General features: G+C 37.1%; 3 protein-coding genes across 3 annotated transcripts; all 3 read right to left on the reverse strand.

Annotated features, from left to right (window-relative positions):
* Positions 1–592: 592 nt before the first annotated feature.
* LOC138873468 (uncharacterized) lies at positions 593–5,062 on the reverse strand. Its single transcript, XM_070151937.1, has 7 exons — positions 4,567–5,062; positions 4,246–4,434; positions 3,895–4,104; positions 2,851–3,214; positions 1,856–2,097; positions 1,142–1,435; positions 593–603 (listed from the first exon to the last, which is right to left on the reverse strand). Exons 1-7 carry the CDS (start codon positions 5,060–5,062, stop codon positions 593–595), a joined length of 1,806 nt encoding a protein of 601 aa, XP_070008038.1.
* A 3,054-nt stretch (positions 5,063–8,116) lies between these two features.
* Positions 8,117–8,455, reverse strand: LOC138873469 (uncharacterized). The gene has a single exon (XM_070151938.1). The coding sequence runs from the start codon at positions 8,453–8,455 to the stop codon at positions 8,117–8,119; it is 339 nt and encodes a 112-aa protein (XP_070008039.1).
* A 304-nt stretch (positions 8,456–8,759) lies between these two features.
* On the reverse strand, positions 8,760–18,221 carry LOC104244769 (protein EI24 homolog). Its single transcript, XM_009800250.2, has 11 exons — positions 17,964–18,221; positions 17,810–17,875; positions 16,407–16,557; positions 15,656–15,708; positions 14,533–14,667; positions 14,337–14,400; positions 14,174–14,259; positions 14,015–14,097; positions 13,488–13,564; positions 11,121–11,236; positions 8,760–9,220 (listed from the first exon to the last, which is right to left on the reverse strand). The coding sequence occupies exons 1-11, from the start codon at positions 18,074–18,076 to the stop codon at positions 9,154–9,156; spliced, it is 1,011 nt and encodes a 336-aa protein (XP_009798552.1). The 5' UTR covers positions 18,077–18,221; the 3' UTR covers positions 8,760–9,153.

Raw genomic sequence — 18,221 nt, forward strand, 5'->3', positions numbered from 1 at the left:
TTTTTAAAAAATTTGTTTTCCCTTTTCTTTTTTTTCTCTTTTTTTTTGGTTTTAACTTAACTAGTATTAACTTATACATACTTTTAATATTTAATAATAACAAAATTATTAATATTCTTCTAATTGTACATCCAACTACTTAAGTGTGTGTATATATATATATTTTCACTATAGGCAAGAAAAATAAATAAATAATAATAATAATAATAATTTAATTCTATAAATAGCGTGTCTCGAAACTTTTATAAATTTGAGGAGTGTTACAATCTTCCCTCCTTAAAAACATTCGTCCTCGAATGTTGTTAGGGCTTTATTCTTAAGCTAACAATCATTTCTTAGGTCCTTGAACCTCTTAAGTTTTCTTAGCACCACTCACTTTTCCAAGGAATTCAAAATTTTGGCTAACTCCCTAAATTTTTAAAAATTTCAGCAGAGTTTTCCTTGTAAATTGGATTATCCAAAAAAATATTCCTGTCACAAATACCACAACTACACCAACCACAACAAAATATACCATAACATGCTATTCATAGGCACCATACACAGCTCATAAATTAATTACTCACACTCCAGCAAGGAAGTACCATAATAACTAACGAGAATCTAAAGCACAACACTTTAGCAAAAGTAAATCACTTTAATGAATTAAATATACTCTGGCATAAACTAAATCACTACAACAACTAAATATAATCTAGGAAGGACAAAAACACTTGCTAACTTGTATTTAATAAATGAAATATAAATGTCAAGCAAACCTAGGTTCACATACCTTGTTACTCAAATAAATAAGGATACTTCTTCCTCATATCTTCCTCGACCTCCCACATAGCTTCTTTTGAATCATGATTACTCCACAAAACTTTTACTGATGCTATATCTTTTGTTCTCAACTTTCTTACTTGTCTATCGAGAATTTCTATAGGTACCTCTTCATAAGTCAAACCTTCTTTAATTTCTATGGTATTGGCAGGTATTATATGCGACTCATCGTGAATGTACTTTCTAAGCATAGACACATGAAAGACAGGATGAACAGAGGACAACTCAACGGGTAGCGCTAGCTTATAAGCCACGTTTCCTTTCTTTTCTAGAATTTCATAAGGTCCGATAAATCTAGGGCTAAGTTTCCCTTTCTTACCAAACCTCATAACTTCTTTCATTGGTGAAACTTTTAAAAACACCTTATCACCAACTATGAACTCTAACTCACGATGCCTCTTGTCAGAATAAGACTTTTGACGATTCTGAGCCGCTCTAAGTCTTTCTCTAATTAGTTGAACTTTCTCCAAGGCCTCACAAACAAACTCTGGACCAATCAACGGCACCTCTATCGCTTCAAACCAACCCACTGGAGACCTACATCTCCGCCTATACAACGCTTCATAAGGAGTCATACCAATGCTGGCCTGATAGCTGTTATTGTAAGCAAATTCTATAAGTGGTAAGTGATCATCTCAATTACTTCCAAAATCTATAACACACACACGCAACATATCTTCGAGAGTCTAAATGGTCCTTTCTGCCTGGCCATCGGTCTGTGGATGAAAAACGGTGCTTAAATTGACCTTTGTACCTAATTTTTTTTGAAATTCCTGCCAAAAATGCGTCGTGAACTGAGGGCCTCTGTCAGATATGATTGAAACTGGAGTACCATGCAATCGGACTATTTCTTTGATGTACAACTGCGCATACTGCTCTGCGAAATCTGTCGTCTTTACTGGTAGGAAATGCGCGGACTTTGTTAGTCGGTCTACAATAACCCAAATTGAATCATGTTTATGGTATGTGCGAGGTAGACCAACTACGAAATCCATATTAATCATCTCCCACTTCCACTGTGGTATCTATATACCTTGAGCTAGGCCACCAGGCCTCCGATGCTCGGCTTTGACTTGCTGGCAATTTAAACATTTAGCCTCATAATCTGCTACTTGTTTCTTTATGCCTTTCCTCCAATACAACTCTTTCAAATCTAGATACATTTTGGTAGCACCTGGGTGGATAGAGTACCTCGAACTATGAGCTTCCTCCATTATGGCCTTCCTAATACCATCTACATCAGGCACACATAACCGATCATTCAACTTCAAAACTCTGTCATTTCCTAGAGTGAAAGCAGTAATTTCTTTGCTTCTGACTCCTTCTTTTAATTTCACTAAGTACGGATCTTCGTCTTGCTTAGCCTTAACATGCGCAACAAGGGAGGATTGCGCTAAGGCATAAGCAGTTATATCTCCTTCTTCGGTCTCATCCAATCTAATTCCATCATTTGCTAGTTTTTGAATTTCTCGACCCAAAGATCGCCTTTGCACTACAAGATCGGCCAAGACACCCATTGACTTCCTACTAAGTGCATCTGCTACCATATTAGCTTTGCCCGGGTGATAAAGGATATTGATGTCATAATCTTTCAATAGCTCGAGCCACCTTCTCTGTCTCAAATTTAGTTCTTTTTGCTTGAAAATGTATTGGAGGCTTTTGTGATCTGTAAACACTTCAGAATGCTCGCCATAAATGTAGTGTCGCCATATTTTTAATGCAAACACCACTGCTGCAAGCTCCAAGTCGTGTGTAGGGTAGTTCTTTTCATGATTCTTTAATTGCCTGGAAGCATAAGCAATAACGTTTCCATTTTGCATAAGAACACAAGCAAGGCCCACTTTGGAGGCATCACAATACACTGTGAACCCACCCGAACCTGTCGGCAAGGTTAACACAGGTGCAGTGGTCAACCTCTTCTTTAACTCTTGAAAACTCTGCTCACAAGCGTCTGACCATTGGAACTTAACTACTTTCTGAGTCAACTTAGTTAATGGAGCTACAAGTGAGGAAAACCCCTCCACAAACCTTCTATAGTAGCCAGCTAACCCCAAGAAACTCCTGATTTCGTTTGGCATTGTCGGCCTATGCCAGTTCTTGACTGCTTCTGTCTTCTGAGGGTCTACTTTTATTCCTTCACTAGATACCACGTGGCCTAAGAATGCCACTGACTGCAACCAAAACTCACATTTTGAAAACTTGGCATAAAACTCATTCTCCTTCAAGGTCTGCAAGGTTATTCTGAGGTGTTCTGCATAATCTTCCTTGATCTTAGTGTACACCAATATATCGTCTATAAACATAATAATAAAGGTATCCAGGAATGGCTTGAAAACTCTGTTCATGAGATCCATGAATGCAGCTGGAGCATTTGTCAATCCGAAGGACATCACTAGAAATTCATAGTGCATGTGGCAAGTTCTAAAGGCTGTTTTAGATATATCCTCTTTTCTGATTCTCAACTAATGGTACCCCTACCTCAAGTCTATTTTTGAAAAGTACGTTGCACCCTGAAGTTGATCAAATAAATCATCAATTCTTGGTAGTGGGTACTTGTTCTTAATGGTAACTTTATTCAACTGCCGATAGTCGACACACATTCTAAGAGACCCATCTTTCTTCTTGACAAACAGGACCGGGGCACCCCACAACGAAACACTCGGTCTGATGAAGCCCTTGTCAAGAAGGTCTTTCAACTGTTCTCTCAACTCATTAAGTTCTGCCGGAGCCATCTTTATATGGGCTGAGTGCATGGCATGAGATCAATGCCGAAGTCTATGATTCTTTCGGGAGGAAGTCCGGGAAGGTCATCTGGGAAAACTTCTGGAAATTCTCTAACAATTGGCACTGACTGAAGAGCTGGTGGTTCTGATTCTAGATTAATAATGTGAACCAAATAGGCGAGACACCCCTTACCGATCATTCGTTGTGCCTTAAGGTAAGAAATAAACTTACCTGTAAGCGATGCTGAACTACCCTTCCACTCTAAGACTTCTTCATTTGGAAATTGGAACCTGACTATCTTGGCATGACAATCTAACATGGCATAGCAGGAAGACAACCAATTCATACCCATGATCACATCAAAATCCACCATTTCTAACTCTATGAGATCGGCTTTGATGTTGCGACCTTGGAGTGAAACTATACAACCTGTATAGACTCTGGTGACTTTCACTGACTCGCCAACTGGAGTAGATACTAGGAATGGCTCACTAAGTTGTTCAGGTTCTAGTCCGAGGTTAATTGCAAAGTATGGAGTCACATATGAAAACGTTGAACCTGGATCCATTATGGCATAAGCATTATATGAGCAGACTAAAAGTATACCTGAAATAACTTCTGCAGATGCATCTGCACTCTGACGATCAAGTGTAGCAAACAAACGGGGTTGTCCCCCTCCCTGAGTAACTCAGTCTGCACCTCTGCCTGCTTCATGTTTAGTCTGATTATGAGAACCATGAGCCTGAGGTGGTGCAACTGCAGTAGCTGAGGAACTAGAAGGACGAGTTGATCCACCACTAAAATTACGTCGCAACTTTGGGCAGTTGGCCTTTATATGACCAATGTCTCCACAATGGTAGCAACCATGAAACTCGAGCTTGCACTGACCTGAATGTTGCCGCTTACATGTTCCACAAAGACCTTGTTGGTGTGAATGTTGCTCAGCATGACTCTAGCTATGTGAGGATGATGTCATAAAATTCTGATTCTGGCGAGACTAGTTTTCATAACTTTGAGTACGTCTGAAGGAAGACCCACCACCTGACTGATGACTGGACTGAGATGGTGCTAATGACTTCTTATTAGAGGAATCCCTTCCACCTCCACTGGATGTACCATTAAACCTGCCCGCTGTCTGGGCTTTCTTGTTATGCTCTTTTTCTTCTCTCCTTTGTTGTCTGTCTCTTTCTAAGTTCTTGGAGAACCCCACGACAGAGGAGAAAGCTGTCATTCCTACCGCTGCAACTGATGTTGTATCCTTAATGTGGTAAGCCAAACTGCCAATAAACCTGTGAATCTTTGCTTTTTCTGTCTTAACCATGTGAGGAGCATGCTTAGCCAACCTTATGAATTCCATGTAGTACTCTTGCACACTTTTATTCCCTTGTTTGAGTTGTTCGAACTCTGTAGCCTTAGCTTCCCTATCCTCTTCTGGGATAAAATTAGCCATGAAGGCCCCTTCAAATTCTTCCCAAGTAGGCGGACCATCATCTTCATCTCTTTCATTTTCCCACATCTCAAACCAAGCGTCGGCCACATCTCTAAGCTAGTAAGCAGCTAGCTCCACAGCTTCATCATCAAATGCTTTCATCACTCGGAGGGCTTTCTTGACACCCTCCAGCCACAACATCGGATCTTCATCAACTATAGAACCATGGAAAACTGGAGGACTCAACTTCGAAAATTCATTCACTCTTGAGGACTCAAAATTGTTCTGTCTATTTGATTGAGGTGGAATCTCATCTCTTCTCTCGTTCTGGTTGGCCATAAAGGCTTTAAACATCTCTATAGCACTGTTGACAGCATTAAACATCTGACCCACCTCGGGAGATATAGTTGCCTGAGCCGGAGCTGCTATTGGGGGCCGTATTGGATCCTGAGGTACTGGATCATCATGTTCCACCCCTTCTTCTTGCTCAACCCGGGGTACTTGGACTCCGTTTGAGGATTTTCCCCTCTTTTTCTGGGTCGAAGCCTTCTTAGTTCTACCTTGAGCCACAATAGTAGCGATAGTTTCTTGAGCAATATCCTGAGTGTCGGTGTCATAGTTGCGAGTACGAGCCATTTCTGTGAGTTTTGGAGAAACGAATAAATTAGATAATTTCTTAGAGGTAGACTCTACTGCACGATCTAAAGTATAAAAAAAAAAGACATTTCCTAAATGCTTGTAGCCTCCTGTTTATAAGTTTGGCGCGCTTCATACACATAAACGAGACTCTACTAACACAGCTTCATAGACCCCTAGGACTCCATAAACCTGATGCTCTGATACCAAGTTTGTCACGATCCATTTCCTGAACAAGCCGGGACCGGCACTCGATCAGTAAACATGACCGAGCGAACCATCTCTACTTATCAAATTTATTATAACTCCAAACTTTATATGCAACAAGGCAATACTCTAACCAAATACTTTTGATTAATTTTAAATATTTAAATAAATCAACTCCAAAACTTTATTCATAGTAACCAATGAAATATTGCTAAGTTATTATCAAAAACATCTGAATCTTAACTCAACGACTATGTCTATGAAGCCTCTACTGATAAACTGACGCACTGCTCAGGACATAAGATTTCCTGGCTAGTTCTCTAAGTAACAAAGAAATAACTAAATAAAGATGACTCTAAGGAATACTCCACGAACAAAAGCGGAGCTCACCAATAGCACTGGAAGAGAAGGAAGTCCTAACTCGTAGCCTGCTCGCCTGCAAATCTGGTTCCTACGTTGTACCGCAGACCAACGTAGGTTCCCAAAAGAGAACGTCAGTACCATCCATTGTACTCAGTGAGTCTCAACAATAGGGGCGAAACTTTAATAACATATACATTATGAGCAAAGGTTCTAAATGCATGTAAAACATAAATCTTATAAGAATAATTCTAAATAATTGCATAATAGCAGTTTACAAATATTCTAAAAGAAATTCTTTTCTTTTTCTTTCTTAAAAAAAATACTTCACTTTATACTTTGGGAGTTCCAACTATCCTGACCTGTTTCTGTCTTAGTCACCGTGTGATCGGAACGGGTTCGATCCCAACCCGATCGAATAGGTCCAATCCATGAGGTGCCACTCGCTTCATGGTTCTCAGCGCTCATGTATCATACCTTAGCATGGCTAAGTAAATTCTCAGCAACGAGACCCTCGGCTCGTGTGCTCCCTACTTTGGCACAAGTAGTTTCAGGAAGTCAACGCCTTGATCAGGATCCTAGGCCTGGACGATTAGCCCTTCTCAGAATAAAAGATACTCCAAAAAAAAAAAACTTTCCTTTCTAAAACTTCACAAGCTCTTGCTCTTAGTCAGCGTGACTGACAAAGATACTGCTAAAAATGCAAGCTATTTGCCCTCCTTTAAATATCACCAAGAAATACTAGAGCTTATATTGAATATCCAAGTTATCTTCATTTAAGATTATCGTTTTAGACAAGATTCTGACGGAAAGATATCCAACTGGTATAATAGTCAAAACAACTTCAAATCAGAACACTTTACACATAGCAAAACACAAGTGATTAACCAAGATCACGGGTCTTTGAAAATCCTTAGCTTAAAATTCAATCAAGTATCAAAATATCCAGTAGAGCATTGCAATTGCTAGACAATTTTTTTTCCAATGCTATGCAGCTGCTTGCCTAGTACTACTCCAATTAAATATATATTAACTCCTTTATGCAATTTAACAAACATCTTATATGCGTGCTTCTGTGAGTTAAACTACTTTAGTAAAGGGTTATATCAACTCACCTCAAAACTTCTCGAGCCAATACGTAGCCCCAGTCCAATTGACACCAGTCAAACAATCGATTCTACAACAACCAGTACATTTTAATCAATTTTAAAGTATTACACCTAAATATGAAATTTATTGTTGATATAGAGGAAGAAGGGAATTAACTACTCAATTCTTAGCTAATACTACTGTAGGGTAATTGACAATAAGAAATTTTATATACCTGAGTTCAAGAATTAGCGACTTGTAAAGAAACCTAAACTTCCCGTTGCCTGCGTGAGTATTGAACAGCAAGGCTCTGTCTCACGATTCTGCGTTTGTACGTGAACGAGGGCTTTTTTTTAATTCTGCATTTCAGATTGTGCGTATTGTGTTTCTTAGTCCAAACCCCTTTTTACTTCTTTTGCAGTCCACAACCCTTTATGGGTTTTTTTATTATTATTATTATTTTTTATTTTTTTTTCAAAGACCATATTTTAAAAGCTCATTAGCTAGTCAATCAGCTTGATTACAAGAAAGCATTTCTCAAAAACCCACAAGCTAGCCAATTTGCTTGATTACAAGAAAGCTTACACTTTTCTCTCCACCGTCACAAATTAGGGTATACGTAGATCCTCAGACTTCATTTGTGAAATTATATTGAGCTTGTTGTTGTACAAGAAAGCTTACTTTTATAATTTAGAAATCTTGGGCACCCTTAGAGGGGAAAATATATATACACTCTAGTAATCAAAATTGCCATTGTGAATTAGTGCTAGCAAATGATACATTCATTTTTCATATCCTTTAGAAACAGTTTTCCTCAACTGCAGCTTCTTTGATCCAAACATTTGTGTATCAGCAAATCACCCCGCTCCATTGTCCCAGCCTTTTCAATCCCTTAACACCCCTCTTATCTTGTGATTTCCATTGGGCACTGAGCCTCTCATCTAGCCTTTGCTTGGCTTCTCTAGCAACTTCTCCTAGTTTCTCATCTTCATATTCTTGGCTTGTTGCACTTCTTTCCTTAGAAAAGCTTGAGCTAAGAATATGTTCATGGCTGCTTGTGTAGAGACAAAGAAAAGACTTCCTTGTGGATGAAAAAACAGATGTATTATATGATGAATCTAATAAGCCACTGTTTTTATGAAACTTTCTTCTTCTAGCACATTCAACACCAGCAAGCATACCTGCCATTTTTTGAACTCAAAACTCAAAAAAGGAAATAAGAAAGAAGAAAAATTAATAGACCTAACTCTTGTCTATAGTATATTGTTTTCTTTCTCTTTCCTTTATGGGTTAGGACTTTTCACGTTTTCCTTTTTTTTTTTTAATTTTTTTTTCCTTTTCTTTTTTTTTCTCTTTTTTTTTTTTGGTTTTAACTTAACTAGTATTAACTTATACATACTTTTAATATTTAATAATAACAAAATTATTAATATTCTCCTAATTGTACATCCAACTACTTAAGCATATATATATTCACTATAGGCAAGAAAAATAATAATAATAATTTAATTCTATAAATAGCGTGTCTCGAAACTTTTATAAAGTCGAGGAGTGTTACATATATACATATTTGTCCATATGAATGAATGACCATACCAATTACTATGTACATAAGATGCAGAAAAAATCATCCAAGTTGCTATCTTCCATTTGTGATAGCAGCACATTTGGATCTATTTGTTCCTCTCTTAACTAAAGAATGATAAATTACAAACACATGTTCGTATTGTAATCGTGGATGAGTTGGGAACATTTTCTGACCCATACCAATGCAAGTTCATAAATAAAATACAGGTTATGCATAGTTTGTGGAATTTTACTGGGTTGTTGTTGTTGTTATGCATTGTTATAGCGTGTTGCAATACGTCAAACATGTTAATTCTATTTCATAGAGCCTTGTTCTCTTTCATTTGGGGACGTGATTTCAGCGAAAAGAGTTTCAAGACTCGCATCCTGCAAAAGAAGACGAGCAAAAAAATTTAGCACTAACGCGTAAATAGTCAAACTGCATGACTCAGGCTGAAAGCAGAGTAGCTAGAAAAAGTTGGCATGAAAAATCCTATGCAATATAAGTCATGTTCTGTCACGATAAGTGTTAGGAGAGTATTGTATTTTGAGGGGTAAGTAATAAAAAGATAACCGATAATTTGATTAAGGGGAGAATCAATACAGAGGAGGAATTTTGGATAGTTTTAAGATATCATTGTAACCCACGAAGGTTTATTCAGAGTGCTATGATGATTCTCAGTGGTACCAAGGGGTCAGGTACTCAAGAATTAGGGTATAAGGACTTCAAGCAAGTATTCTGGAAACAGTCGAGGGTCTCTCGGAAACAGCATCTCTACCCTCAGGGGTAGGGGTAACGTCTGCGTACACTCTATCCTCCCCAGACCCCACTAGCGGGATTATTACTGGGTTGTTGTTGTTGTTGTTGTTTGTATTCTCTACTTGCATCAACAGGAGCCCAAGAACTTCTTCAGAAAAGGAAATTCAGACTAGGTCCCTAGGAAACTGTTGGAAATGATTGTTCTCACTTCTTTTCTTAATTGAACTAGAAAATGAGGTAGAAGCAAGCCAAGATCTCTGGTGGAGGTAAAACTCAATTCAAGAATGCCCTTCACCAAGTCATTTTCAGCAAACTTATGTTTTTCCAACCATGGCAGGGCTAGTAAAGCTCCCAAAGAACACAGTTCAAGGAACAATTTTGTGAAACCGAAGTTGTAAAATTATCCAACAACAAGAGAGGTCATCAAAACTACGTCTACTTTTCGCTCTCATGCTTGCATGTACAGTTATTACTCAAATCCCATGAGGAAGAAGGTCCTAATATTCACTTTCAGATTAATTCTTCAGAGATGGAAAATAATCAAGTTAATAGCATTATGGAAAAGAGGGAGCATCCTGGTCAAACACTAGTAACCATTGTCTCATCCTACTACTTGGTATTTTCTTCTCTCATTTTTGAGAAGCATTTGCTTTCATGGTTGATCTCTTCCAATTTGGGTCATAAAAATCTGCTGTTGCAGATTCTAAAAGAAAATTATTATATTCCTCTGATTGCTTTAGTTAATCTAGAGAGACTTTCTATATTGAGTGGCATTGCTTTAAGAAGCGCAGTAGAATGAGGTGCTTTACCAATCAGGGGACAGAATGGAAGCATCAAGAAGATTCTACTTTAATGCTTTAAAAATAAAATAAAATGTTCTGTGAAAAACATTGCAATTGTAGAAGACTAAAATATAATTACAAAAATGTAGGAAAAGTGACACAACTTTTAGGCATAGTAACATTATAGACTACTTAGTACTTTCGGTATATCCCTATTGACAAGTACATTATATTTTCAATGTACTCTTAGAACTTGTGCCTACTCGAAGTATGATACTGAAAGTAGGATGGAGTATATATTGAAAATACAATTGAGGAAGTGATGAGTAAAAATGTAAGCATGGGGCACAATGGTAAGAAAATGCAAATTAGAACATAATGAAATGAAGATAAAGAGAAGCCAAAAGATATTCTTAAAGTGGAAATAATAAGAAGAGTAAATCCCTCATGCTCTTCCTAGAACATCCGTTTTCCATTTACTCTAAGCTTTTTTAATTTTCTTCTCATTTCTCAGCAATTTTTATTTACTTCTTCACAGAAGCACAGAAGACAGAAAGAAGCAAATCAAGAATGGCCCATATATGAGAAGTAGAGAAGTGGATTATGGCTCCTCATGAAACACCTTCAAACAATGACGATGATAAGAAAATACCCAAATTCAATAATGATATCCAATAGCATATATTTTGTCCAAGACTTAAAAAAATTATAAAAACATCCAAAAGGGAAAGCCCAGAAAGCTTACGACACGTAATCGGCAATGAAAAATATTGGTACCCTTCCCAATCCAGCACCCCTCCACTTTCTTCTAGGCAAGGCAACAATTTTGTCGGCTTCTGAGCCTGTTGCAGTTAAAACAAACTACAGGACATAAAAGTTAGCATGAAATAAACAACAGCTAGAGTATTATATCATTCTATTTCTATAGCTGTATACGAATGGTCAGAGAAAAATTCAAGCACAGTGACAGCGTGAGAGGGAACAAGAATAACCATCATATCTGATATTAACTTAACTTATGCATCAAAGAAACATGAAACCATGAACAGAGAATTTGCTCTAGAAAGTTCATACGCAGGATAATTTGAGGCGAGTCAGAATCATGACATGAATTATAGCCGGCTGCATGTTAAACATATTTTGGAGAAATTCTCTCCAGTATCACTTGGGAAGAGGGAATGAAGTGTCAGGAAGGAATGCAACAAAATTTCGAGCATTTATCTTAATCTAGCTTGCTGGGATACAACAGCTTAAAATGAGCATGATCTTAATGCACCAGGAGCCAAGAAAAATTCAACAAAAGAAGCTTAAATTTACATTAACTCCAAATAACCTTGACAAATGCTTTTGAGAAATTGAAAAGGTAATTGTTCCTTATCAAAATTTATTGGGTGACTCATTAAAGTTTCCCCTCTTTATATGCAGTACATCACAACTAGCTCAAAAGCCTCAAACCCATAAATGATATGTGACACCAAAGTTCGTGAAGTTCAACCTTGGAAATGTGTTACCTCTTCAACCTATCCGTGAATCTCGAATAAATAATTCAGTTACCAGCTATGTTTGCATGGCTTCGAAAACCATAGATATTTAAGTATTTCAGAATTCTTGATAAAAAAATATTATTAATGTCATGTCAATTGGACGTTATTTGAGGTTATCCAAGAAATCTTTTGGCAGTTACCATTTGATCACATCATAAGATTTCTTCTTTTATAAACGAGAAATCCCCGAGGAACATTGGCCCACGGTTCGACACTTGGTGGATAATGGGCCCTGCCATCTACCCTTCTCCACTAAAGAAATTATAAGAAATTGTAGAGTCCAAAGCCTATATTTAAAAAATTACTCAAAAAATAAAACTCATTGTATGATCCATTTTGCTGCAAGTTGCACAATTAAAACTATCTTCAGACAGCTAAACCAAAAGCTATCTTGGCCCCTCAACAAGCACTGCAAGCAGCAATTTTGACCAACTTTTTTCCTGTCCATTGGTAGTTTTCTAGCAGCTTTCCAGAATCTCCTTTTATGTTTGGGAGAATATAAAGACCCTCCTAAACTAGTACCTGATTTTCAAAAAGACACTTAAACTTTGCAGGGGTTATAGTACCCCCTTGAACGAAGTAGTATTTTTACCACCTTTCTCGGCCACCTGGCATAGAGAGTGTATAACAAAGAAAAAGTTCAATAAATTATTTTTGCAGGATTTTTAATTATTATATGTATTTTCCTGTTTTTTTCTTTTTATTTTGCTTTTTTCTTTAATCTTTTTTTTTTTCCTTCTCTTGTCTTCGTCACTGTCCATTCTTCTCTCTCCCAGAAAGAAAGAAAGAAAATCAGCCCAACGGCCTTCTTGTGCTCCATTCTTCTCCATTCTCCATTCAGAGACTTCTTGTGCTCACATTTTGTCAAGGTAATGAAGGAATATTTTGTTCTTGTTCATGATTGTGTTGGTAGTGGGGTCAAACAATGGTGGTCGGCCAACGGTTTGTTGGCCGGGCCCCTTTCAATAGTGGGTTTTGTTGGAGATGGTGAGATTGCTGGTGGAAAGGCGGCGGATGGTGGCAGAAGTTGGAGCTTTCTGGAAGTGGAATATTAAGGGGAAAGAGCGATGGGTCTTTGACGGAGTCCAGTAAGCTTCAGCGGCAGTGGAGATGGCTTGGTGAGCTTGGCGGAATTTGGGGAGGGGGGGGGGGGTGGCGCTGGAGAAGAAGAAGAAGTGGCGTTGAAGCAGAAGGTGGAGGTGGTCGTTATGGCAGTGGTGGCGGTAATGTTGACAAGGCTGCAAGAGGAGAATAAAAGGAAAAAGAGAAAGAAAAAAGAAAGAAAAGGAAACCAAAAGTAAAATGAAAATAAATATGAAAAAAAATTGTATTTAGAACAAAAATCACTTGCCACCACATGGTTGGTGCGTGTCATTACACTGTTTTCTTAAAACTGGCTCTAGTCATAAGACACCCCCGCGATAAGATTCATGCAGAAAAGGTTAAAAGTCATAAGCAGATACAGAAACAGCAAAAAAAGCAAAATAACAGCTTGCCATCATCACATAAACCTTGTTATAAACAAAAGAACTAGCTAAGTAACACAGAGATTGGAACTTTGTATTTACCAGTGGAAACAGTATAGCCATAACCCCATAGCTCACTAGCGGAGAGAACAAAAATATTGCCAAGACACAGGGATTTCCTGGAAAGTTGAATGGCAGATTAATTTTTGCAAGAAAGATGATCCATGTCACTTAAAAGTAAATGCTCAAATGATAAACAGTACTATGTGTTAAAATAGAAAAAGGTCTCACACGATCTAGAGGGTTAAAAAAACTCTAAACAAGAATGTGACTGCATGACCTTTCACACTGTCGTTTCGACTGAGGAGAACTTCTGTTTCAAATGTTTACTAATGATATGAACAGAAGCTTGACAATTACCAACAAGTCATTCAAGGACACCAATGGGCGAATTTTGTAATACTGGTACAAGCAATTTGGTTCGAGATATTAATATGAGGAAAACAATGTCGAAATTAGTCAAAACTAAGAGTGCTCATGAGGGTTTTAAGAAAACTGTCATATCTTTGTACATGACTGATAAAACAAACCATTGAAATGAGTGAAATCGATTGAAGGAAATGTAGTACCGAAACCAGCAAAAAATGCCCAGTTTGATTCGAAGAAGTCCAGCCTCTTGTCTAAACTTAGTCCAGAAAGATTCCACTTATACCTGGAAAGTTAGGCAATTTTTATGAACATTCGAATGAACAGTAACTAGCAATATTGAGATAAAAAGCAGCACTTACTCAAAACAATAGTATGCATACATCCATGACAGAAGCATAAAATTTAGAGCTTTCCCGATGTAAGGGATAAGTCCAGTAACATAAACCTGCAGTATCCAATTGTATTCTTGAAGACATGAATTTAATAAAGGGAGAACCAAAGATATGTATAAAAGTAGTTAACCTCCACGAAGAAGAAAGTCAGTAAGAGGACTGAATAAAGTTGCTCCGCTATACTGATCATAAACCTGCATGAAATATAAAAATAAAATAGAAGTCACAATTGGTGAATAGCAGGCACATCTCTACATGGAAGATATTCTCTGAAGTGGGAAAATATTGCTCCAGTGTACATTAACCAGCAAAAAGTAGAACCATACCCTTCAAGATCAGTTGATTTTTCCCTATGAACTGTGCTTTGCAAAGTTTGGGACTCCTTTTGATCAGACAACTTAGTATCACGAGCCCCATAATTCTCCAAAGCGAAAAACCCATGTTTAGCAATGTCATTGTACCTGAATTACATTACCAGAGGAAAAAAATCATTTCAAGCATAGGAGATCAAGAAAACCATCATTTTATCAAGCATCTGGATGTCCTAAGTGAGAATATATGCATAATAAATATAGTTGTTGATGTATGCTTACCACAGTGGTGATCGCATAGTTATACATATATGTGCTCAAATCATGAATCTTAGTGATTTTCTTTTGCTCACAAAAGGATATTCTACAGAGATGGGGATTCCAATTATGTAATAATGTAGTCTTTGCAAAGAGAAGGAAGAGATAACAACCATTTGTTTCTCCATTTGCAAGTTCACAGTAACTATGGGTTTGTTACTCAACATCATGGGACTAAAAGGTGCGATAGTGTGAAGATTGATGATAATAAAAAGGGATAAGGTAGACTTAAAATCAAAGGAGCAAAGTGCCTCAAGAAACCTACAAGCTCTACAAATCAATGTGACCTTAGCAAAAGATAGAACACACTGGAAGCAAAGAATCCATGTAGGCATACCAACTAGTTAGAATCAAAATTTAGTTATTATTATACTTAAATTAGGTTCGGTATTCATCAAGAGTCCTTTTATGCTGGATTAGATACTTGTATTTTCATGTAGCAATAAGTGCGAGACTTAGAGAACTGCTACTTTTAGAGAACCAAAATTATACTGACCCCCAGTATTTCAACTTGAGGACCAATTGATTGATTGATTGAAACTCCTATAACCATTCCAAAATGCCAAGATAATCATAAGTGCAACTTTAGAGACCTTGTTGGCTAATTAAGCCTAAGATAAATCACAGCATAACGGAGTATATCTGAATAATTCAAACAAAATAAATGATCCAAAATGGCTTGTAGGAATACACTGGGTTGTTGTTGTTGTAATGAACCAAAATGGGAAGCTATCACTAGATTCTTTAAAAAAAAATTAAAAAATCCTCTTTAATTAATTAGTTTATTTTATTTTTTTGAAAAGGGAAGGGAAGCTATTACCAGATACTGCTGAGAATAAGGCTGAATATGTACAACGGGTAGAACCAGAAAACCTGCAAGGATAACAATGATACAGACAAATTAGGCAAACACCAGCTAATAATACAGACGGAACATTAAAAACAGTGTTTTTGCATAAAATAGGTAGCAAAAAAGGTAATAAATAAAGATCAAGAAAAAAAAAACTACTAATAATCTAATCAAAGTAGCTTCCACTGGAGCATGTTTTATCCCAAATACATTATGAAGCCACAATCCGATTAAAAAGAAATATAAAACAACAAAAAAAGATCATGTTTCCCACTACAAAACCTATTTCCAACATTTACACTTCAGCAGCTGCTTTAAGTCTTTCGAGGACTGGTTATCACTTATATACTGCAATTAAAATGCTCAGATTTTCCTGAAAAATTACACCTTAAGTTTCTTTCTTGCACTCAAATCGTGTGCATCTTAATTCCGTACTGAAATTTAGTACATAAAGGATGCCTCTTTAATCTAATCCAATTCACTCCACACCTGTATAGCACAGATATCAGTAGAAACAAGATGAAACAAATGCTTTTTCCCCTAAGTACAGAATCCAGATTTGGGATTGGTTAAGTTTCTGTTAAACTCAGTTAGTATCTCTACAAAAGTAGACTACTCCATTTCAACAGGAAAAAATGATCTATGAAAAAAGAATGCATGTTGATCACATGGTTAATGTCGAGATCACCATTAGGCCCCACTAAGAAGGGTATATACTCACATTAAAAAGTTGTACAAGCCCACCACGTAAGAATCGATAGAACTCCAAAATACTGCTAAATGAACATGACTCTGGAGAATTGATTTGTGGGCAATGACCAGGTAATATCCATTCCAATGCAGGGATGATAACTGATTTCAGAACAAAGATACTGCAAGAGGAAACTATATCATATATCACATGGCTAATACTAAATTGTGCATCCCAAATTGAACATTATAGAGCAGCATAAGAACTATAAGATGATGCAAAACAAAAAGATGTCATTCATCCTCATACCAGAGCATATTCAAAATGTCAGAAGCGATGCACATTGACCTAAGCAGTTCCCCACTTTGTCGAAAATTTTCATAAATGTACATATATAAAGTATTTCTTTTCTTGCTTAAGAGATACGACAGGTTTGAACCTCCTGTGCGCATTTCTTCCATGCTTCTTTTTTTCTTTAACAATTGAGTTTTAAAACAACATCAATGCAAGGCTCATTTGGTATTTAGTTGAAGATCTAATAACTAACATTTTGTAAGCCAAATATCCCTGCTTTACCGGACCAACTTCCTTCCATGAAAAAGTTTTATAACTGCAAGTTTATAATTCTTAAAGATAAGTCCACTGAACTATTAAGTGTTTGAGAAAGAGTTTACCTGTCATTATGCAGTGTTTAAAATATTTTCGAATATTCTAGGTTACATAAGTGTATTTAAACCTAGTATAATGTTACCACTACATAGAATCATCGAGACCTTTTGATTTCTCCCCATACCAATTATACGTTGCAAACACTCAACTTTTCTAAGATGAAAATCTTAAAAGCATTTTGTTTAGTATTAGCATGTAGACCAATGTCGTACTTCAGTCAATCAGCTAACTACACTTTAGCCCCAAATTAGTTTGAGCTGGCTATATGAATAGCATGTACCTATTCACACTATTTAGGTCCACTACAACTTAATAAAAACACATACATCAGACTCCTTTTACACTGTACATCAATATATTAGCAACCCTCCTCTTTTATCCAAGCTAGGACTGACCGTCTTTAGTAAACCTCATATACGGAGTTTAAGGTTCACTTTTAATAATTAGTACTTAGCTCTTTAGTCTTCCATAAAATCTTCTCATTGTGCAGAATGTAGCTCGAAACCTATCTCTTCATTTTAAAATAGTCCTGGTGTCCAGGGCAGTATGCTCATCTGGACTATTCCACTGAGTACCTACTCTGCCCAACAAGGCCTTGGCCGCAATTGGAAAGAAATCGCCAAGATTTTTTGTCTCCGCAAAGATCTGAATTGTGGTCACTTGGACCACTAGAAACCTATGATTCAACTAATAACCGCTTCCCCAACCCAAAAACAAGTGCACAACACATTACATACACAGAGAGAGAGAGAGAGAGATAGAACCTTCCTAAGAAGATGAATCCATTCAACAGAAAACACTGACCCGTACGGATAGCAAGCTGCTTTGACCTTCAAATAAGAAACACAAAATCAAAATTCCGATTAAAAAACGGGGGAAAAAGAATGACATGATTGAGTAATTAATAGGAAAGGGAACCTGAGGGAGTAGATGATGACACGGTGGAGACAGCAAGCATCTCTTACGCCATCGACCCACAGCAGCAACGCTTGCTTTGACTTGCTTCTCACTGTGTCCGCCAATGGCCCCATGCTTTCCTTCAGAAAACCTGATTGATGATTGCAACCTTACTTCTTTCAAGTTGTCGTACCTACAATTGGGAAACAAACACCAAGCAAGTTACTACAATGTTGTCATTCTCTTTTTCCTTTTTTTTCTTTTTTTTTTTCCTAATGT

The sequence above is a fragment of the Nicotiana sylvestris genome, chromosome 7, assembly GCF_000393655.2.
Source record: "Nicotiana sylvestris chromosome 7, ASM39365v2, whole genome shotgun sequence".
Classification (NCBI taxonomy): domain Eukaryota; kingdom Viridiplantae; phylum Streptophyta; class Magnoliopsida; order Solanales; family Solanaceae; genus Nicotiana; species Nicotiana sylvestris.